A 23,334-nucleotide genomic window follows, 5' to 3' on the forward strand; every position below is an offset into this window, starting at 1 on the left:
TCTACGAAAAAGTCCAATGCCTCAGTGATTCATAATTCTACCACACTTTTACCGCTAGAGGACATCATTGGTCAAAATGTCACCAAGACAGCCGACAGGGCGAGCTGATAAACCATGCTCCTTGACCAAAAAGCGTGCATATTTGCATGAAATTACTTTATACCGAATCAGACACTAAATTTTAAGAATGGACTGCTAGGCATGCATTTTTAGATATTCTCACTCACCCCAAACTACACGGATTAAGAGTCCTTAATGAAAAAAAAACAAAAAAAACTATCAAATTATTTTGGTGGTAAAAATCAGAGTCTAATTTAAATAGATAAGAATTAATAAAATGTAAGTGGGGGAATATGTTGTGGACAAAGTGGTTCACAGTGCATCTGGACGGTAATCACGCAGGCGTAGTCGCAGCCTTTACGGCGGTTGGGACCGATAATTACATTTGTATGGGAGGGCGCTACACGCTGAGGCTGCCGACCCGCTGCAAAGCCTCCAACAGACTGTATCTCTGACCTAACATGAGGCAATACACAGAAAGATAGATCCGAAAAGAAGCGTTTCGGGCGTTGCGTGTCTTTATGTCGGTCAACTGTCGTTTTCTGGTCGGCGTTTGTTCCAACAAAAAGTCTACCTTGCAGCGGTTGTCACACAGGCCGCGAACTGGGCTGTGTTACTGGGAAGAGACGTTTGAGACTCGCCTCACTGCTAGCATTAGCTAGCTGGCTATGATGCGTTGCTGCCGTCGGTGTATGTTAACCACAGCAGGCCATTGCACAGTGAGGCTAGTCCTTGGTTAATTGTTTACATCGAAGGAACTGAAGGGTAACTGGGAGATATAACAGTTACCACACCTTTCAAGGTAACGTTAAAAACCCGCCCGAGTACCTAGCTAACGTCAAGGCAACATAGATGTGCTGATTGTTCTTGGGCCGATGAATGCAGTAACGTTACTGGCCCAAGCTAACGTTAACGTTATAGTGAGGAACAGCAAGCTAATGGTTGGCTGCTGATGGCTGATTAACGTTTGCTATTTCATGCATGGCCGTTTATTGTTAGCTAATGCAAAGATAACCGTCTGCCTTACTAGCTAACACTACCTCAATGGTTGGTGAAGTTAAGAAAATGCAAGTTTATTAACGTTACTATGACTAGGAGTTGTTCGCTAGGCTGTCCAGCAACCCAGCTTTGAGCTATTGGACCCTAGCAACAGTATTGGATGGTCGTGTTCTAACTTAGGGGTAGCATAATATAAAAGTAATGTCAGCTGTTGTAACTGTTTAAGTAATGGAAACGAGCTAAATTCATTCACGGGAGTAATTTGGGTTAAAATGAAGCAGGTGCATGCATATGTGTAAATGCAGAATCAACATACTATCATCATAGATGCTGTCAGGCGTATAGTCATGTTGCATTGGTCAAGCTGACCGCTATTTTTGCTGGGAAAGGATCAAACTGAAAGCAAACAGATATTGTTAATTTCACTGCATGTATCAATGTCAGGGTGTGAGCAGCCTGCTTCATTAACAGGCAGTCAGATTTCACAGTGAGTTGTTATTTTGGAGGGCTAAACCCACATACAGCCTTTGAAAATGTGCGTGTTGCATGTAAAATGGTTTTAAAAACTAAAATAATAATGTGCTGACAGTGAGAAAAAGTTTTGTGGTCCATCACTGGACATCTTTTACTCTCAACTGCGGGTCCAGTACACTGTGGGTGGTATGCCACAGTGTACACAAAGGACTTAGTTTTTGTTTTCCACATCCTGCCCTGGATACTCTATTTTTGCTTGGGAGCTATATGGCAGGAGGGTTTCATTTCAGCTAAACCTGATTAATTGTTGCATATGTTTAGGATCAGTTTCCTGCAAAGGTAATGCAAACACGTCACTGTCATCTTACTGCAAAGCATTAGTAATGATGGAAGTGATGTATTATCAGGATGTTACTTTCATATTGGCCTAATAACCAGATGTTGAGCCAAATAACCACTTAAAGGCTGTTAAGAGCACCATCTGAGACAGACGACTGTTTTTCCATCATCATCAACTAAACACCAAACAACAATATTTTGGTTGAATATTCACCCCAATAGAGTGTTCAGTCACTTGCTCAAGCTTTTCCAAGGGGGCTTGCTGCTCGTCTGGCAGCTTGTGGATACCTGATGGCTTGATGAATTATTTGGCTGCTTTCTTTAAATCCAATGTATTACTAGTTTGCTGTGGCTACTGGCCAAAAGTATGAGGGATTTTATCTTACCACCACTTGTCAAATGTATAGTTAGCATGTTTAGGCAGCCTATGTAATCATTATACTTTTTTTACCCCCCAAGGATGGACGTTGATTTGCGTGCTGGCGGGGACAGTACTAGGAGGAAAGTGGATCTGGCCGGGGTTGCAGAGGGCGCAATGGAAGTTGTACCACTGGAGATGTATGATTCTGCTAGAGCAAAAATAGATGCCAACCTACGGTGGCTGTTTGCCAAAGCCTATGGCATCGGTAAGTTATTTCATACAAGCACTGGCATGCACATACAAGCACTTTATGTGTACTTTTTACAGGCGTTCACTGGTTCGAGCAAGTACAATTCTGATACGCTTAGATTCAGTCAGTGCTCAAGTTGGCTGTATGACGAGTCATACTTATACCTTTAATATTAACAGACTAACTGGACAGTGTGTAGTAATGATCAACCGTTGCATGTATCTGACATAATACTTGTGGATCTGCAGCATATGTTCGTCACACCCTCATAGTTGACATCCGATGCAGTTTGTCAGAATAATGCACTTCTCAAATTGAAACTGATGGTCAGCAGAATGTGCAGAGCTTCTCTCGCAAAACACTGACAGCAAGAGTCCATCAGAGAAATATCTGTGTGCTAATGCGCTTGAGCTAACACTAATTCCCCCATGATATTTGGCCACCAAAGTCTTCCCCACTGACTCACCAGATCCTTCCATTGTTGGGTAATGGCTATTGAGACTGAACCCAAGGCAGGCCGAGTGACTGTGATTGAGCATGAGGCTATATTTGTTAGACTGTACCCTGGGTATGGAAAATACTGATCTGCTATATTAGTCATTCACACTCCCTATCAAGATGGTGTCCGCATTAGCAACTAGCCCCACAGGCCAGGATTTCCTGTCTCATCCAGGGTTGCTGTGGTGAATCATTCTGTAAATTTTGGTGAGGAAGTGATCTATTATTATGGTTAGCAGTAATCCTTTGATGCCAACTGAATGTAGCAATAATTACCCCCTGTTTGGTGCAGGCCTAAGAGTTTGTGATCCTGTGCATACTTAAAACAACCTTTTTTTCCCATAACTTTTATACCTGTTTTTTACCTGCTTTTGTACCTGTGAGATTCTTCAAAATAATCACACCCCAACTAAAGCAACATACATATATCATATGGTCAGATAAGCACTGTCAGTGCTTATCTTGTGTTGTCTGGCTGATATCCTTAGACCATTTCCATATTTCTTTGTAGCCAGTGAGTGTGCTGAAGACCTTAAACATATCCAGGTTTTAATTTAACTCTAGTCATCAGTCAAATGCAGGTCAATTGTGGCTGTGGCTACTGAGATTATTCAGTCTATTTTGTGCTTTGGCAGGTAACTATCCATTGTCTAGAGCTGTCCATTTGTAAAAATCTGTGTGGCTGGTGAATTTTCCAGTAGATGGCCCAGACAGAGTATCCTGTTGATAAAAGGTAGATTCTTGCCCTGGTTATATGTATCCCCAGCCACAGTGGTTCTGAATGTGCAGCCTAGTTTAGGACGTGATTAGATTAGATACGCTTTGTTAATTATTATGGCCTGTGTTGTTTTCAACCTGTGTCTGATGATTCCAATGTATTACCAGGAGAAGAAACCTATCACATGCGAAACTGTTGGCCTATTTTTTTCTCTGCAAGCCATCGCACTCTTTATAAATTTTTAACTTCCAAACCAGAGTCATGGGAAGGGAGAGCATCCTGATCAGTTAGCCCATGTTTCATCATTGTCAGCTTAAACGTGTGTTATCACAGCATACTGCCATTATGTTACTGCATGTCTGCTATTTACTTTTTGATTTGCCACTGGGTATCTCTTATGATTGCATTTTAGCTTTCTTAGTATAAAGCCTCAGCAAGCTGATTCAGGTGTCTCACCATTCACAGGTTTCATGTTTGTTGCATCAGTGCAGTGCCTTGGTTATACTATCTGTGAGTATTTCAGAGGCCCAAATAGCCATTCCTATGCAGTATATTCTGTCTCTTACAATTACACAGATTTCAAAATGCCACTGTGACATACATAGTGAACAAATGACAGGAAGATCAGTATTTTAATGGTTATCCAGGTTAAGGGTGGAAAGCTATTATCCCAAGGTTTTTCCCTGAGCAGTTTTCCTCGTAACCTCCTGCTTTCCAGTGCATTACTTCAGCTCATATGCTCCCAGAGCTCATGCCAAGGCTGAGCAAGTCCAATTGGCATTTTGCAGTAATGACCGACAAAAAAAGTTGCCTGTTTCTTTCTCACTTTGAGGAATGTCTTCACAATCTGTCTTTGAAGGAAGTGGCTAACAAAGAAGGCAGAAAGTCTGAGCGCATAAGATCATTTCATTGCAAACATAAATAATGCGCCACTTGTGAACTTGGGCGGAGATGCTATTCGTTTAAATAGAGAGAATAAAGTAGCCCCAACGCTTTGGCAGTCGAGGGAGGTGGGGGTCGTGCACACAGGTACAGCAGCAATTATTATCCCCTCATGGGGACTGAATATATAAAGCCTCTTCGCTTTTTATCCTGTGGCTCATTTGCTGTTTAGTTGGTAATGGTATAGAGTTATTTGCTTGGCTCCTGCAATGAGTTGACAGACACAAGGAACGTATGTAAACAATCTAGCGGTGTATCCGAGTCACAGTTTTCAGAGTTGTCTCAGAATTGGCATTTCAATAAGAAGAAATCAACTATTCTGCTCCCCCACTTTGATGGTTCACAGTATCTGTTTGCCTGCTTTCACCAGCAATGGATAGTGGTCCACATTTTTCTTCAGCAGCTCAGAGGGTGGCATCAGCTTTTGCTTGGTACTGTAGGCATGTCTTGATTTCTGGCACTTGCATATGACTTGTTTTCATGTTGATCATGAGCAGAGTGGCTGACAGAGTGTACTGTCCTCTGCAGTTCTCCAGTTAATTAATTATTTAATTTCACATCTACTGGTCTTAAAATGATTTAAAAACTTGATGTTTTTCCATTCCTTATTGCAATATATTCCCAATGTATTTTTAAGAGAATATGTCTTGTTTTATTGTCATATTACAGTGCCCAGTAACTATCTTAAAAACTCTCTCAGCTCCTTCTGAGTTGACTGCAGAGGCCTATCACCGATGATTCAAGTCGTTGACTTTCAGGGGCTAGCCCTAAAGCAATCCCACTGATGAGGCTTTATTATGAGCACTTACAGCCATCATAAGATGTGGGGGTTTCAAGTGTGTCTGGTGTGTGTTTATCAGTGTGTGGTCTGTGTTAAATGTTTGGTAGTGCGCTTCTGCCCTAGTGCCCCCTGCCCTAATGCCAGCTGCTCCCAACCCAAGTGACAGCCAGCCATACAGACAGATATGGAGTTGGTGAGATGAGCACCCATCAGTGCTACAGCCAGATTGCCAGCTCTGCCTTGCCCTGCCTGTGCAGAGCCTGGTGTGGATGCTAAGTGAATGGATGGCTGAATCTGCTGTAGCCTGGCAGTAGAATATAACAGGGCTTCCTGCCAGACCTCATCCCCATGCTCCACCCTTTCCCAGTTAGTAAATTTTTTAGCCTTGCTCCTGGTGACAGAGGGGAGTTACAGAGAGAGAGAGAGAGTGAGAGAGAGAAAGAGATAAGTAGAGGGAGAGAGAGACAGAGAGAGAGAGAGAGATAGAGATAGAGGTGGGCTGGGAGGGGGTGGGCAGCTGCCTCATGGCATCAGTGTCTCAGCAGGGAAGTCAAACGTGAAGACCCGCCCGGGCCAGACGCCTTTGTTTTTGTACACAATCAGTCCCACTGTTCTAACGTGTTAATATACTCCAACATAGCCCTCCAGGAATGACCCACGCTGCTGGGTGTTGTTATGCACACTAAGCTAATGCTGTTACACAATGACAGGCTTACTTGCATGTGTGCAGCAGCAGTCATTATATCTGTTAGGCTTGTGGTGTTATGATGGCAAGCCTTAGACAGTGTACAGAATTGTCCATAATGTACAGGAATGATGGGACAGTTAGTTGAACTGTTTCATATTTTAATTATCAAAATAACTGTTTCTGATTTGTGTCTAGCGTTAACCAAAGGCAGTATCAGCTAGTCAATTCTCTTTAAAATTCTCTTTACACTGTGTTGCTTTTACATACACAGTGGTCATTTGATTTGGTTGTATACATTTATGTTGTCTGGACCAGGTAACTTGAAAAATGCCTTTTTGGTTGCTGTTTTTCTCTTATTGGCCATGGCCCCTGTGTGAAGCAGCCGTTATTCATTAGATATGTTTGTGTTGTGTATTTCATGTCTTAATATAGCATTGGTTGCATTATAATTTTAATGCAAGCAGTTAATATTGCTTATCATTTATTATTTTCATTACAAAAAAAGTGAAATGATTTCATTGTGTTTAACTGTTTAGCATTTTCAGCACTCTGATAATACAAAAAAAAAAAATGATACATTTGGTCATGATTATTATAGTTCAAATTTGTATATTGTCCCATCTCTCATTTACAGGATTGTAAATTTACACTCTAAACATAAGCATCTACTGACAATGCACTCTGTGTGTGCTATGGTTTTATGCTTTTCTTTTTATTTGCTGCTGTGATATCATCTTAGGTTTCTCAAGGCCTAGTTTGTGCAAGTACAGCCTTTGTGCTTGGTGGATTATTATCTGTTGAGAGTGTCATCAGTGCTACCTGCCTGTCTTCCTGTTTGTGCGGATGGGAGATTGCTGACTAGTTCCCTTATCCCACTAGTCACAGCAGACCCTCACAGTACAACACATACAGATATGTGGCTTTTACCATCTTACCACAGGTCAGGCATAGTTGAAAATACATTGGTGATGGACCAGGCTTATTTCTGTCACCACAACGTTTTGGAGAAGGTTTTTTTGCACAGGCTGTTCATCATTTAAGACCCATTTCAAGCTTGTTTCTGCATGTTTTAACCTTGCAGCAGGAATTTCGTTTCTGCATGCTTCAAGTCAAGTGCTTTGTCCTTTGCCCTTATATGGATGTGCAGTTTTGTTTTGTGAGTGACTTCACCTCCAAAGCAACAGAATCCCCTGTATTCGTCATTGTTTTCCTTTCCCTTTTTGTGGCTCCAGGATTGTTAAATTAGAGCTGGCAGGCACCTTGTGTCACCTGAGAAGCTTGCTCTCACTAAGGAATTGTCTTAGCTAGACTATGCTCTCTGTTTCTAGCTGTGGTTTCTAACCATGGCTGGCTGTATTTACTTTAAGTAAACTGAAGCCTTCACAGAACAAATATTGCATGGCAAACCAGCCAAATGTTGTATTTCGTTAGTTTGTTGACACTGGAGAAGTTTGATAGCTGTTGGCTGAGTGAGGCCGGTTTTATGATGGCCTCTCTAGAAGCCGTTAAGATGATGGAGATGTCAGGGTCAGATTTTGCTGGCAAACAGCTCTTTCATCGTCTCTGTATGTAGGAAAAAAACATTCAGATTGGCAGCATTTTAGTTTCACCTTTTTGTCAGTCGTCACATATTATTACATTTCCCTCTGACCGATCCATATTTCTGTTTTCAATCCAGGTCATAATGTGAAAGCTTAACACATACAGCCTTTTTTACCATTCATGGCTGTGCCACCTAGTTCACCAAACTTTTCCTTCAATTTCAGACCATATCCCAGAAGACTTACGGGACCCTTTTTACACAGACCAGTATGAACAGGAGCACATCAAGCCGCCTGTCATCCGCCTGCTGCTGTCCTGCGAGCTCTACTGTCGTGTCTGTGCCCTCATCCTCAAGACAGAACAGGTGGCATCACTTCAGTCCCACCTGTCCGTCATCCAGGCTCTGTCCAGGAAAGGCATTTATGTTGTGGAGAGCGACGATACGCCTGTCACAGAGGGGGATCTGGCGTGTGTGCCTATCAAAATGGTGAGTTAGTAGATCAGGCATGGGGAGGGATGGAAAACACTGGCCATTGCTGGAGACCTTGTCCACACACGATTGAAAATTATTGTGTAAGCATCAATTGGCTTTTTGGATTGCACCTGTCCTGGTTGACAGTTCCAATAAAGTCTATTCAAAACAGAGCCGTCACACCATAACACAGATTAATCAACAACAGATGTTCCTGCTGCAAAGATCCACACAGATTCCGATAGATGTGCATTGTCTGGACATCCTGCTGCTGCAATATAAGAATTTCCTGCTCCATACATAAATAAGCTGGCTAGGGCTGCAGTCAGTGATTGTTTTGGCAATTAACTAATCTAATCTAATTGACTGTTTTTTTTGATTAATTGACTAATCTAAATGATTATTTTCTTTTTAGTCATAGTATGAAGGTAATGAACTAAGAACTTCTAATTTGAATGCTTTTTTCCACCGCTCAGTAATAATTAAGCCTTTTCAAGAACTTCTGCTTTGCAGTGATATTCAAGTTAAAAAGTAGCCCATCCTCCTTGACTTGGGAAGAACATAAAAGCAAACAAAATACTTCAGACAGATGCTATGAGAGTTTATGAACATTGTATCTAGTACCACTTACCCACCCCCTCTCTTTGTCTTTCACACTCTTTCTGACACACACACACGCGCGTGCGCCAAACTCTCGTATGGCTACCTCTACCTCACCTCAGTTTTGCTTCCAGCTTGGGTTTTTGCCTTTGTCAGTGGGGGACACTGAACTGAAATTAGCTTTCAAAATCTAAAAACACACTACTTTCCGACATGTTCCATTGCACTGCTTGAAGTAGGTGTGTTAACTAGCCACCTTATGTTGTGCAGACTGTGCATTCAACTGCTATGTTTATTTTTCTGTTAAAGTATTCCTAGACTTTTGAATGTGTGGATCTTGGGTTCTTTGCCATCTCTTCATTGGGCTCACCATCTTACTTGTTTATAATCTCATACGATACAGGACAGACTTGCTCTGATTGGTGTGTAGAACATCATATCCTTCTTGTGATTGGCCAAGAAACCTCAAATTTGCTTACTAGGGTTACAGGCATTTTTTCCATGTACATTGCAAGGGTTTGCGTGTGCATATCATTTCTTTATTTTTTCTTCAAGTGATGAGTCGACAACAGAAATACATGTCTTATGTTTTATGGTCAATGTCATTGATTTTGTTGATAAATAATTTCAGCCCTAAAAGTGGCACTACATGGACAATAATCTTACAATAATCTGCACAACCTGACTGAAATACACATTCAGTACCTCTGTAAATAATATTTTTGTTTTTGTTGCCTGGTCTATCTGTCGTTTTTTCTGTCTGCTGGACATAAGATGCTCCCCCATCTTTGCTGTAGTTCGCCATCATTGTGTGACAATATGTGGAAAATTACAGCTTCAATAATTCTAATTCATTGTTGCTCTAGTTTATTATTACTAGAGAAAACAATATGAAATGAAGCATGCATGAGATGAAATGTGTTTAATTAATTATGCATGCCAGATTTATGGTACATCAATTCAGCAGATATAATCAGGACCAGACAGTCCATGATGTGGTTTTAGAGGCTTTGCAAAATGTTCTTTAGCCTATTTCTTTGCCAAGGTGGAGAAGGAAACCAGGCTGGCGCATAACCTATGCAATCACCATCTCTTCCTGGTCCTGATGTTTTATCTCCCCATAGTTAAATCAGTGAAAGGGGTCGTTGTTCTTCTTTATCTAACCTTGGCATCTCAGCTACAGGAGTTTTGAACACGGATGCCTTTCATCTGGTGGATCTGTTGAGTCTAACCTTTAAAGCTTAGGGAGAGACATAAGATTTACTAAGGTTTCTGTTTCAAATCTACACTGCGTGTCACAGAGATTTAGACATGTTGTTGTAGATTGATACAATGAAATGGGTTCCACATGATTTGGCTGCATGCTTATCATTTTGTATTCAAATTAGGAGGTAGACTTTGACTGTTACTCATGCGGGCCATGTCAGGACAGTTTGTGACATACCAGAGAGGCTTATAAACAGGTTTGGTCATTTCTTTGGTGCTTTCCTATGGCACTGGAGTTTTAAATCTGCCTCAGCATCTCTGGCCACCCTTACTTTCACTCTGCAAAGAACATCTTTGATGTTTATGCAGCAGCATACTCTCTCTCCTCTTTTTGCTTGCCATTCCACAGAGCACTTAAGGCTAAACAGAAGTGACTGTGACGCATAGGTGGTTACTGACATCAAGTATATCATCCCATTTGGAGTAGACAGGAAGCACTGTCGCCACACAATCAGTATTTCCCAACTTATTGGTACTGCGCATATACAGCTGTCAACAGAGATGGGATGGAAGCAAGAGGTCTCACTCCATAGCAACTTTCATCATCAACTCTGGAAGAAAACCTTGCAATAAAGTTATCGCCAAGGCATGTGAAAAACGCATTACAGTAGTCCAGACAAGAGATGATAAAAGCATGAATAACCTTTTGTAGAATATATAATTACAAAAATAATTGATGCAGCAGCTGCAGCCCTCAGTCAAAGAAATCATCCTTTAGCCCCTAACAAGTATCTGCCCTGCTGAAGTGTCCATAAGTAAGACACAGAACCCCTACCAGCCCTGGGGAACTGCTCTGTAGTTGACCATGTGTTGTGATCTCCGTGTTTGGGTGCAAGCAAAAAGTAAATTTCCCTTCAGAGATCAAAGTGTTACACAGGCAATCCAAGTGTGGATGTAACCTGTGATTAATTTTTTCATAGACAGTATCACATCCTGTCTAGGTCATGGCAAAAGGATTTCAGTAAAAACAAATTCTAATAATAAATAAATAAAATGAGGCCCATTCCTACTCTGATTGGGAAGTTCAAGCAAGGGGCATCAGTGTAAAGAGGGTTAGTCTGCCACTAATGCCTCTGAGAATGGATTTTGTCATTGGCGTTTTTTTTTTTTTTTTTTTTTTTTTAACCTAGATTTTGGTCATGGTCATTGAACATTCTCCCCTTTCCACTTTCGATTTCTTCATAGGCTCAATTTGACTGGCTCTAATCCAGCCCTGCATCCCTGCCCAACCATTATCTCTGATCTGTGGGGAAATGGGAATATTTTGACAGAGAGGCTCTGCCTCTCTGTCAAAATATTTCCGGGAAACTGGCAGCTTGGGTCTTCTGACCATTCCTGTAATCATCATGAGTATAATGCAGTGTTTTCACAGTCAGGCTTTTAAACAGGATAAAACATTCTCAACATGTAACCCATAGCCTCCAAGTTGTCACCTGATTCAACACCGCCACGTCACAGCTACTGAATGTTGGCCACGTGGTTCAGAGTACAGAGCAATGAGATCCGATGTCTCACAATTTCACTGAGAGCACTCTGCACAGGATAATGTGAACACCAGCTCACTTGCTTTCAGCCATCTTCCTTCCCTCTTGTTACCATAGCAACCGGCAGTGGTGTTGTTGGGGCAGTCTCCTCCAGCAGGCTGCCTAGTCAGGGATGTGCGTCTGGCTCCTGACAGGGGCCTGGCAAAATACTCCACACCCAGGCCACTGTGCAAGCAGCCAGACACAAAGCAAGGAGATGAGCTAAAAATCATGAGCAGGAGCATGCTTATCACTGATAACTACTACTGGAAATGAGAAACCTCCTCCCAGCTTGCTGACTTGGTGAGATGTTTCCATAGCAACCACTGTGTTCCTACTTGTGTGTGTGTTAGTGTGTGAGAAAGAGAGAGGGAGAAAAAGGAAACAGACGTAGTACCTGCAGACAATTCTGCACCTCCTGTCTGACTTTGGCTGGGGCAGCAGCTGGAGCTTGTAAAACTGCAACAAGCTAGCCGTCCCCTTGGGGTCCACTTAGGCTGTGTGTGTGTGTATCTTTCTGAACAGACTGCTCAGGGCAACAGCAGTGTCTGCTCCCTGTGGGGCTCCATGCAGGGTCAATGAAAGGCAGCAGTGTGAGTGTTTGAAAGGAATGAATAGGGATGCACCAATAATACTTTCTCATTGCCAATATTAAACCAATTGTGAAATATTGAAGTGTTGACTAATACCAAATACCATACTAATTCATCTCTGTCATTTAACACTGAAGGCTTGGGGTCATGGGACAAAATGATTGATTGATTGATTGAACTGATACTTCTTTTCCTGACCATTTGAGAAATACAGAACTCTATGTGCCAAAAATGAAAAAAAGGAGAAAAAAATCAAGACATTTTGATTTTTATTTCTGGTGTGTTAGGGATTTTCAGGTCTGATATTAGTCTTACATAAACTCTGTGACACTTTGATATTGGTATTGGTATTATTCATCCTCTGAATGAAGGATTGAGCTCTAGGGCTCGCTGTTGTTTTTGCTCCATTGTTGATCTGTTTTCCACCACTCAGTCATACTTGAAGGGTTACTTCACCCATAATTTATGGTGTCAATACTCACCCTGGCTTCCCAAATTGCTGTAAAAAAGTTCTATGAGCAGGCCTTCATGGTAATCTTATATTCCAAAAAAACATTAGCCATCTCTGGGTGGGAAAAAAAGAGATTCTGTGCTTGTAAGTGAATCAAAATTGTATGTTCTATTTTCTGAGTATGGCAGATAACTTTTATGTTGTAATATCTGCGTATGGCAATAATCTGTACCTGTGTTTGACCAGTTTCATCTTATTTGAGCCACATGATCCTTGCACACAACTCTGCACATAGTTTTAAACAATCAAAGTATATTAGATTAAGCATAAATGTGACGTGCAAGGAACCAAGAAAAGAATGGCAGGCCTTATCGCGTTTGACCTACAATTTATCTGATCAGTCTTAATGGCCCTGACCACACAGGGCTCCAGGCAAACAGTGGTTTTCTAGTGGTGGCACTGTGAAAACCATCAAATTGTTCCTCCAGCTAAAAATGTTGGTTAAACCAGCAGACAATTTGTTTGCAACTGTATTTTCGTTCAGCTTCCCACGCACTTGTTAATGTTGTCTAGTGCAACATTAGCCCCATGTTTCATGGGCTGACTGGCACCACCTTCTAATCCTAAAAGACCTTAGAAATGGGCATTAAGTAGCTTATTCTTAAAAAAAAAAAAAAAAAAAAAACCTGGGGAGCATATGTCTGGGTGTCCCTAGCAGGTCTGTGTTTTCCCTACTCACGTGTCCCTCTCATGTTTTTCACCTCTAGCTAGTTTGCATACCTGTGTTTTACAAGACAAATGCCAGTGAAGGAGGGCAGAGTGGCAACAGTTATGAAAAACGTTGCGCCATTCTAATACGGATTAGCCTTTATCAGAAATAGCCTGTGTTCTGTAATGGCTTTTGAAAACAACAAAACATTGTTCTGTGGTATTACTGCAGCAAAGAGTCACAAAATGCGACTAAATCATTGCACTCTGGAGCTCTGCAAAATAATTGTTAATGCATGAATAAATCACTCTAATGACCTTGTAGAACCTGTATAGCCTGTAGATTTCATTGTACACAGCCTTTTGTATACTAGAATATAATGGATTCCTATATTAAGTTTTCCATTTTCATAGCCGTCTGTCTCTCAGTGAAGCTTTTACACACCTGAATTTTGCCAGGCAGGTGTGTAGAACCAAACACTGGCATCTACACGTATAAAGGAGCTCACACACACTGTTTTATTCACTTGCAGTGAAAAGCAATGTTTTTCTCCTAAGACCTTCATTAGGTTATCTCAAGATAGATTATCCGGTTACTTTAGGACATTTTTTTTATTGAATATGCCAGTGTGCAGGAGTTCTTTCACTCACAGACAATGCTTGGCCTTTCTCACTCGTCTTGTGTTTCACTGTCATTATCTCAGGCCATGGATGTCTTTGATGTGGTGAAAACTGTGAATAGCTCTCATTAGTTACATTACCAAGCCTAATCTGTATGTGCTTCCTATCACCAATTGGATTAACCTAGCATGTCACATGAAGGTTTAACTGAAACAGTGCCATGTTAAAGCCTTACCAACAAATGTGGACTCAAGTATCAGTTTTATTATGAAGACCTCAGATTAAACTCATGTGACTTTGTTGGTAATCAAGTCATTTTTCCCTACTGTTGTGATGTACAAACTAAGCCTTAGTATAGGTTCGGTGCCATAGCAATGTAGCTGTCAGGTGTTTGATCAGAGTTGAGACTGTGCATAGGTAATTTGATGTTGAGGCGTATGTGCGTGTGTTGCAGGTGTAATCCAACCAAAACAGCTCCTGCCAGAAATCCAAACTATGACCCAACTATCACCCATCCCTTCATCCAAACTTCACACTCAGGGACAACGGTTTACTAGCATTTGGCTGATATTGGAGAAGACTTACATTGAAGGTCACCTGCAGTAAGGACCCCTGCTGTGTCTCTTAATGGGATTAGCTTGTAGAGAGTGGGCCTAAGACAGTGTGAGATCAGACTCCCAATCTGCTTGATGAGGTGTTTAAACATAGATAAAGCCACGGGATGTTATTTAAAGATGCACAATTGTTTAGTACCCTCTGGATTATTCCACTTGATGTTTGAATCACTCAGTCCTCTCTGAAATCCTTTGCTGTGCAGTTTTATGGAACCAAACTAAATTCCAGTGGCTCGTAGTTCACAAAAAAATTCTTAACCCATGTAATTGTATTTGTTGTGCTGCATCCACGTAGTTTTGTCCATTAAATCCTTCCCTGGTGCAAGAATGGGAGCTTCACCAGCAAAGTACTGCTCCAAAATGAATAAGATAGATTCAGACCAGAAAACAGCACAGTTTTGAGCATAAAGCTGAAAATTTGATTTGAAGGATGCACAACATCACACATTTGTATCGTTTTTTTCTTGTCCCCTGGCTTCCAGAATGGCACAACTTTTTTCTGCTTTTTGTATTGCCATTCAGGGTTTGCTCTCTAGACTTTAACTTAAACTTTTTTTTTTTTTTTTTTTTCCTGAATGCCAATATAGCTAGTGATATTCCTGAATTCCGACCAAGCAGAGCAACTATCAGGCATGTGTTTTGTGCCAGTCTTAGATATCCAGCCTATATATGAAGTAGTAGTAATATGTTTTCAGTTGTGCAAGGGATGAATTAAACCTAACATAACACATCAGAGTTAATGAGTCTCCCATTTTGTGTGTGTGTTTGTATGTGAGAGAGAGAGGGAGGGAATTGACTGTGCTGAATTAACTGTCCAAAATGCAGAACACAAAGCGTCCCTCGCGTAGATATTCAATACAATAATCAATTACTTTGTTTATTTGACATATTTTCCATCGGACATTTTGGCCAACAACACTTTTATCTGCTGGGCAACTGCACTTTATGTTGGCTAAAAGCTAGCATATACTGGCTTGCATGAACCCTGCTGCCAATGAGCGATGAAAAGTGAAACTTAAATAAAACAATTTTTCAGCATTGTGGCATCACTAAAAGTTTTGTTGATTTCCGGACTGTATTTATTTAATTTATTTTGGAATAGTACACTCTCAGTCAAGCTTTCATTCTTGAGACAGCGAAGGATTTAACAGACCAAAGTTGGTGGATGTATCACACTCACACAAAGCAACAAATACAAGAAAATGGGTAAGAATCCGAACAATTAAACAGCCACAAATAACTTATTGGAAAGTGCATAGGCTTGGGCTGTTTTAATGGTTTTGATTGCTTGCTGGAGTTGTGATGGAAAGGTGGATGTTACTGGCACATCATGCTAGATGGTGCTTCACACTTCATCATGCATTGTGTTTTATGTTCTTTGGATCTGAGTTTATATGCCACTAGCATTTATCTTCATCGGATTGGAAGTTTGAAAAATTCTGGTTAAACTGAAATTCTCAATTTCCTTCTCTCCCCAGAGTGCTCACATGCCCATGATCGATGCCCTGATGATGGCCTACACAGTTGAGATGATCAGCATTGAGAAGGTGGTGGCCTCTGTAAAGCGCTTCTCCACCTTCAGTGCCTCCAAAGAACTGCCCTTTGACCTGGAGGATGCCATGGTCTTCTGGATCAACAAGGTCTAAACACACTCCTGGACATGACATATGCAGCATAGATGCAAGAAGCAAGAGAGCAGCACATAACATGTTCTCGTAGCAGTTAGCTAAAAGAACATCACACATCATGTACTGTGGTATCCTTTTTACCCTCAGTGTTCATGGGCTGCCACTCTTCCATGCACTCAGCATAATGTCAGATGGATAATGTGCTGCTCACTGACATAGCAGGCCACAGTGGCACTCTTGTTTTCCTGAAGGCTGTATGTCACTGATGCTCAGAGACAGGCCAACAGATAGCAGAGTGCTGATCTGATGCTTACACACACACACACACACTCATGCATATCTGTGCGCTCGCATGAGTCAGAAACATACAGGCTCATATTACGCTTGTCTTTCAATGGGCTGCAGGCCTGAGGCACCTAGGGCCCTGACACAGTGTGTCCATTAATCATGATGATGTCCTGCACCCTTGCTGTCTAGGGGAAGGAGAGAGTTTTTTTTTCTGATGAATTTCATTCATTCCCATGGGCAGGGGTGGGGAGGGGAGTCTGTTTTTGCCCTCTGATTCTGGTGCAGGATCAGCCAAGTTGCAGTGCTCCTGGAGCAGGTAGGGAGGAAGTGTCCTGTTCACAGATATTGAGACATGTGGCCACTAGGGATGCCACAAGAACCAATACTAGTGATGCCATATCAATGTCAAATTTCAAGAAAGCTAACAGTACTCATTTTTATATTGTATCATTGGTATTGACTGGCACCACATTTGTGAGTAGCTGTGCACCTGCTACCAGCACACAGACACATCGGAGCGCAGCACCAGGCTCAAGACTAAGGGTGTCCCATCCTCCCTTGAGATGAAAAAAATATGTTTGGGATGGTCAAACATCTCACACATGCTTATGGGCCAAAAGGGGAATTCAGGGAGGGATGATCGTTATTATTTGCATTTAGAAAATGACAAATTGGATTGGCTGCATCAATAGCATCTACAACCAGTGTCTTCACTACAGGACTGACTACATATGAGTCTGTTCACTTACAGTTAGTTAGTAATCACTGGCTGTCCTCTTAGTGGACTGAGGTGCAAGTCCTGTTAAAAAAAAAAAAAAAAAAAAAAAAAGATTTTGGAATGTTCCTGCTGTAGCGATCATTACTCCGGTCATGCCAGCAATAACAAAGTTAGCTGTTACGCTATCAGGGAGACTGTCCCAGATTACAAAGAGACTGACCGCCAACACAAGAGAACTGAATCTTAACTGAGCCGTCCTACAAGTCAGGACACAACAGGGATGCAGATCCATAGCTGACTTTGAGTTAGAACAGAGAAATTATAACATCAGTTATCATGATGTGTTCAAATGTAATCTTGTAAAATTTGGTTTTTGGAGAGAAACCTGAATAAAATCCAGTTTTTGAAGGGGAAATTTGTTAATGTTTTCACAGCAATATAAAGTAGAAGACCTACAGTACAGGCCAAAAGTTTGGACACACCTTCTCATTCAATGCGTTTTCTTTATTTTCATGACTATTTACATTGCAGATTCTAACTGAAGGAATCAAAACTATGAATGAACACATGTGGAGTTATGTACTTAATAAAAAAAGGTGAAATAACTGAAAACGTTTTATATTCTAGTTTCTTCAAAATAGCCACCCTTTGCTCTGATTACTGCTTTGCACACTCTTGGCATTCTCTCGATGAGCTTCAAGAGGTAGTCACCTGAAATGGTTTTCCAACAGTCTTGAAGGAGTTCCCAGAGGTGTTTAGCACTTGTTGGCCCCTTTGCCTTCACTCTGCGGTCCAGCTCACCCCAAACCATCTGGATTGGGTTCAGGTCTGGCGACTGTGGAGGCCAGGTCATCTACCGCAGCACTCCATCACTCTCCTTCTTGGTCAAATAGCCCTTACACAGCCTGGAGGTGTGTTTGGGCTCATTGTCCTGTTGAAAAATAAATGATCATCCAACTAAACGCAAACCGGAATGGATGGCATGTCGCTGCAGGATGCTGTGGTAGCCATGCTGGTTCAGTGTGCCTTCAATTTTGAATAAATCCCCAACAGTGTCACCAGCAAAACACCCCCACACCATCACACCTCCTCCTCCATGCTTCACAATGGGAACCAGGCATGTGGAATCCATCCGTTCACATTTTCTGCGTCTCACAAAGACACGGCGGTTGGAACCAAAGATCTCAAATTTGGACTCATCAGACCAAAGCACAGATTTCCACTGGTCTAATGTCCATTCCTTGTGTTTCTTGGCCCAAACAAATCTCTTCTGCTTGTTGCCTCTCCTTAGCAGTGGTTTCCTAGCAGCTATTTGACCATGAATTCCTGATTCGCGCAGTCTCCTCTTAACAGTTGTTCTAGAGATGGGTCTGCTGCTAGAACTCTGTGTGGCATTTATCTGGTCTCTGATCTGAGGTGCTGTTAACTTGCGTTTCTGAGGCTGGTGACTTGGATGAACTTGTCCTCAGAAGCAGAGGTGACTCTTGGTCTTCCTTTCCTGGGTCTTTCCTCATGTGTGCCAGTTTCATTGTAGCGCTTGATGGTTTTTGCGACTCCACTTGCGGACACATTTAAAGTTTTTGCAATTTTCCGGACTGGCTGACCTTCATTTCTTAAAGTCATGATGGCCACTCGTTTTTCTTTAGTTAGCTGATTGGTTCTTGCCATAATATGAATTTTAACAGTTGTCCAATAGGGCTGTGTAGTAACCTGACTTCTGCACAACACAACTGATGGTCCCAACCCCATTGATAAAGCAAGAAATTCCACTAATTAACCCTGATAAGGCACACCTGTCAAGTGAAAACCATTTCAGGTGACTACCTCTTGAAGCTCATCGAGAGAATGCCAAGAGTGTGCAAAGCAGTAATCAGAGCAAAGGGTGGCTATTTTGAAGAAACTAGAATATAAAACATGTTTTCAGTTATTTCACCTTTTTTTATTAAGTACATAACTCCACATGTGTTCATTCATAGTTTTGATTCCTTCAGTTAGAATCTACAATGTAAATAGTCATGAAAATAAAGAAAACACATTGAATGAGAAGGTGTGTCCAAACTTTTGGCCTGTACTGTATATCAGGATATGAGATTTAGGTCACATTACACAGCCTTAATCTGTTCTCATGATATTGATGTAATATCAATATATTGCCTATCCCAAGGTCATTGTGCTCCATATTTAAAATCCTGAAAGTAATGATCCTGGAAGCATATATGTTGAAAAGAGTGTGAGCTTGAATGTGTCATAACTTCTTCTGCAGGTGAACATGAAGATGAGGGAGATCACAGAAAGGGAGCACAAAGTCAAGCAGCACCCGCTGGAGTCCCCAAGCCATCAGAAGGTAAGGCTAGAGGAGCAAAGCATCTGGCAGTTGGCTTTTTCACAGAGAGGAGTCCAAGAAACTATAAGGCCTAAGCCAGAACAGAAAGAAAATTGCAGCCAGCAGATCAGTATGTCTGTTTTTTGGGGCCAGTGTTGGATGTAACTGAAAACATTTTTCCCTCAAAGTGTGTGTCCAGGTTGGTCTCATCACCAGAAAAACTATCAAGAGAGAACTGGGTGCAGGACAATGTCAGGGTCAGCAGTTTGGATGAGGAATGTTTCTCCCAGAAGGCATTTTGGAGTTGTTCTGACCCTGCTCTCTTTTTCTCTCATCAACCTGGAAGCAGATCCAGTCCTCTGTCTGTGACCTCTGACCTATTGACCTTTCTGCTCATGTTCCTTATCTGTCCCTCCCTCCCCCTCTCTTATCCCTGCAAACTGGATAGTCTCCCTCCAAATGGTATTGGAAACTAGTCCCTGTAAGTTGGATGCTAGTCCCCATAACCCCATTCTCTTTCCCCTCTCCCCCTTGCACGCATAGTGCTGTGTTGATGTGCGCGCACACTCCACCATGGCTCATTCAAGCTCATTTTGTGCTGCTTGTAGCCAGTGTGTCAGCAGGGGGGAGAAAGACACCAGTGTTTTTGCTGATAATTATTTTTATTTTTTTAATTTAATTTATTTTTTTTTTAACTTGTGGCAAAAATGTCACATTGTGGTACAAGGTTCTGACTTTTGTATATTTGGCAAAAAATATTCCTTTTTGTACGCAATGTGTTCTCTCATTTCAAGCTCAAGTAGGCCATGTGGATATGCTGTGTGTATATGCGTGTGTGTGCGTGGCATTTGCTGGCTAGTGTGAATGAGAGAAAATCCATGCCTCCACCTCGCCTTTGTTTTTACAGTCCCATCCCTGGCCAACTCCTCTGACCGATCTGCTGTGTCATCCCTCCTCTGGTCTCTCTCTCCTCCTCTCACACTCTCTCCTCTGTGCCCATGGTCTCCTCTGACAGTATCTCTGCTCTGTGTGTGTGTATGTCAGCCTGACGTCATGCACAAGCTGGCCCACTGCATGCTGGAGCCAGAGGAGCTTTCCGATGCGGTATGCTGCTCCTTCTCCAAAGCCTCCCTCGAGACGAGAATTACTCTGTTTTGTAGAATTAGGCTTGCTGTAGAGCTGCTTAAAGTTTGGCTGTTAGTTTCACCAACAACACCTGACCGGAGCTGTGTCAGTAGAATTAGACTACTTTTGTGAACTGGCATCCAAATAATCATTATGAAACAAATGCCTTGTGATTCCCAGTGGTTTATGCCAACATCTTACAGCTGTGTCTGTGTTGTGCTGTGAGCTGTTTAAATCTCACACATTGTCCTCACATAGTTGCTCTAGACCTGGTTTAAGCTAGTTTAACAGCCTCATTAGGGGTGGGCATAATTCCCTTGTCTTTTGAGTACTCAGAACAAGTGTTTACAATGAAGTTTTGATTTCATTTTTAACAGGTTATTATACAGTTATTCATTTAGCTGTTATTTATTTATTTATTCAATATCTTTTCTGTTGGATTCATCCCTAATTCTAAGCCTTGTGACATAGACGACCTTGCTGTGCTGTCATCATTTTAGTGATCACATGGTTCTCACTCTTTCTTCTAATTTCCTCTGAATTATTGCAAGACTAATTCAGTCGTATTTTTTATGTTTATTGCCATGGATAATTTCAGAAGGAGTAGCCATTATATATGTTCTAAGAAAAAAAAAGGTTAATATTTGGCTTGAAGTAGTGCAGAAGCAGTTAAGGTGGGAAGATGATACCTCTTCAAAGCAGAAGCCAGCTAATTTTCATGCAGGAAGCATTTATGTGCCTATCAGTGAGGCCTGCTTTCACCTCCTGTTAACATTGATGTTGCTTCAGATTGTGGGCTAGTTCAAGTTTGAGTTTAGGCGTGTATGCCCCCCTCTCCTTTTTTTTTAAGTCCCCATGAAATGAACTCCCATTACTTGTACTTCTGGAAAACATTGTATCTTAAATAGTGTCCTCATGCTGCACCAGTCGGTGTAAATGAAAATTTCATGCAGAAAAATTGTGACCTGGCACCTTCATCCATTCAAAATAAAACTTGCCCCACCATCCTATTACAAGAATAAAGTCAGAAAATTAAGGGAGTAAGATTGCCATTTCATGGGGTCTTTAACTGCAACACAGGCAAACAAGTATACACACAACAGCCTGTATATTGTGTGTGTATCACATGAGTCTTATTAGATAAACCAACCTGATTAAGTGAATTGTGTAACCTGTGAGAAAAGACTGACGGTGCCCATCCCTACCAGCTGTATGTAGTATGTGTTCCATCACTAATGTAACACTCGGTTCCCAGAAGTGGGCCAGTGATTCCCCAGTGTTTTTCCCAGTCAGCTTGTCCTCGTTGCCTGGTTTGACTGGGCGGCTCCACTGGCCGGTGACACAGCAGGCCTGAGGCTGGCTCTGACTGTCCATTCTATGTTCTTCATGTCACTGCTTTAATATTCTCACTTCCATCTCCACCCAATTAACTGGGTCTCCAGGGTTCTCCCTAAATTGTGTAACCATGGTGGTGATGCTGTTGCCTGATAAAATCTGCAATCCACAATGGATCAGTTTAAAGAGGAGTGTTATTATTTGATTTCAATATGGCCCTCAAACACCACTTTGTCTCAGGCTCCTGGGGAGAACCTTGGACTTATGTGTAAATGAGGAGGTGAGAACGCTGAACACAGAAACATCCATGGATAATTTGACTAAGTCAGACGTGTCTCATTACATATCAGTCTATATTTTTGACACTTGTCATTGCATCCAGGATGTTTTACAATGTGTCACTCCAGGTATTAGTCCCTTGGTATTGGTGATTTTTTGCTGTGGCTTTCCTGAGCCTCCCCCTCTCCCCCTGGTGTTTAGGTGCGGTATCGCCGGGAGCATGCCTCGGGCCGACAGCTACCCTTCTTCCCGCTGCTGGAGGACCTGATGAGGGATGTGTGCGACGGCGCTGCACTGCTCACTGTAGTCCACTACTACTGCCCCGACCTTATGAAGCTAGAAGGTACCCTGTACTTGCATATGCGCTGACTCAGTCACTCTTTTTATGTCAGAATGAAATGAAAAAGAACTTTTTCAACATACATAATTTTCAATGACACAATATTCACCTATTTAATTATAAACTAGTGCAGTGCCCCTTGGAAACAGGCACTGCACCAACATTGTGTATCACCAATGGTGAGTTCATGCTGAAACACTTAGTATGAACAAGAATTTAAATAAATAAAATCATAACATTTTTGAACAGTCACACCCATCTCATGCAATCCAAGTGCCTTTTTCCTACTAACCTCCAAACCATAATCATTTACCTTCAAATTATTTTTCTGTGAACAGCACAAGACGGGATGAATGTAATATCCATTTGTGATTCTATCCTGGTAGTTTGTGCATGGCTTGCTATCTCAGTCCTCTGTGACATTTATAGCCTGCGGGGTCATGGAGTTTGTGCCAAGCTGACCCTCCCTATGTCTCTCTGATCAGATATCTGCCTGAAGGAAGTGACATCCATTGCTGACAGCCTGTACAACATCCAGCTGCTCAAAGAGTTTGCCAGCGAGTATCTGAATAAGAGTTTCTACCTGACCACAGAGGACATGCTCTACTCACCTCTCGTGCTCAAGGTAGATTTACTGACCATTCGTTCGCTGCCAAAAGAAGTAAATACAATGAACTGCTCTTTGACCTGAACTGATGCAAAATGCTTTGAATCAGATGATTTTTAAAATGAGCGACCTAATATTGTGGTGGTCTAACAATAAACTGTTAGATCAGTGGCTGTTGTTCGGCTCTCTTT

The 23,334-nt window shown here is 41.8% G+C and overlaps 1 protein-coding gene across 4 annotated transcripts in view; it reads left to right on the forward strand.

Annotated features, from left to right (window-relative positions):
• The first annotated feature begins 468 nt into the window (after positions 1–468).
• The window catches only part of camsap1b (calmodulin regulated spectrin-associated protein 1b), a 34,833-nt gene continuing 11,967 nt past the window's right edge, over positions 469–23,334 (forward strand). For 2 of the 4 annotated variants that reach the window (XM_030060152.1, XM_030060153.1), the window contains exons 1-7: positions 469–862; positions 2,332–2,498; positions 7,877–8,139; positions 15,979–16,140; positions 19,398–19,478; positions 22,398–22,539; positions 23,022–23,161. In XM_030060152.1, the coding sequence (XP_029916012.1) occupies positions 2,333–2,498; positions 7,877–8,139; positions 15,979–16,140; positions 19,398–19,478; positions 22,398–22,539; positions 23,022–23,161 (954 nt within the window). In that variant the 5' untranslated portion in view covers positions 469–862; position 2,332. Of the gene's footprint in view, positions 863–2,331; positions 2,499–7,876; positions 8,140–15,978; positions 16,141–19,397; positions 19,479–19,905; positions 19,939–20,139; positions 20,562–22,397; positions 22,540–23,021; positions 23,162–23,334 lie in introns of those variants that run through there. The other 2 variants (XM_030060155.1, XM_030060154.1) reach the window with 2 other exon arrangements.

Source organism: Myripristis murdjan, chromosome 9, assembly GCF_902150065.1.
Source record: "Myripristis murdjan chromosome 9, fMyrMur1.1, whole genome shotgun sequence".
NCBI lineage: Eukaryota > Metazoa > Chordata > Actinopteri > Holocentriformes > Holocentridae > Myripristis > Myripristis murdjan.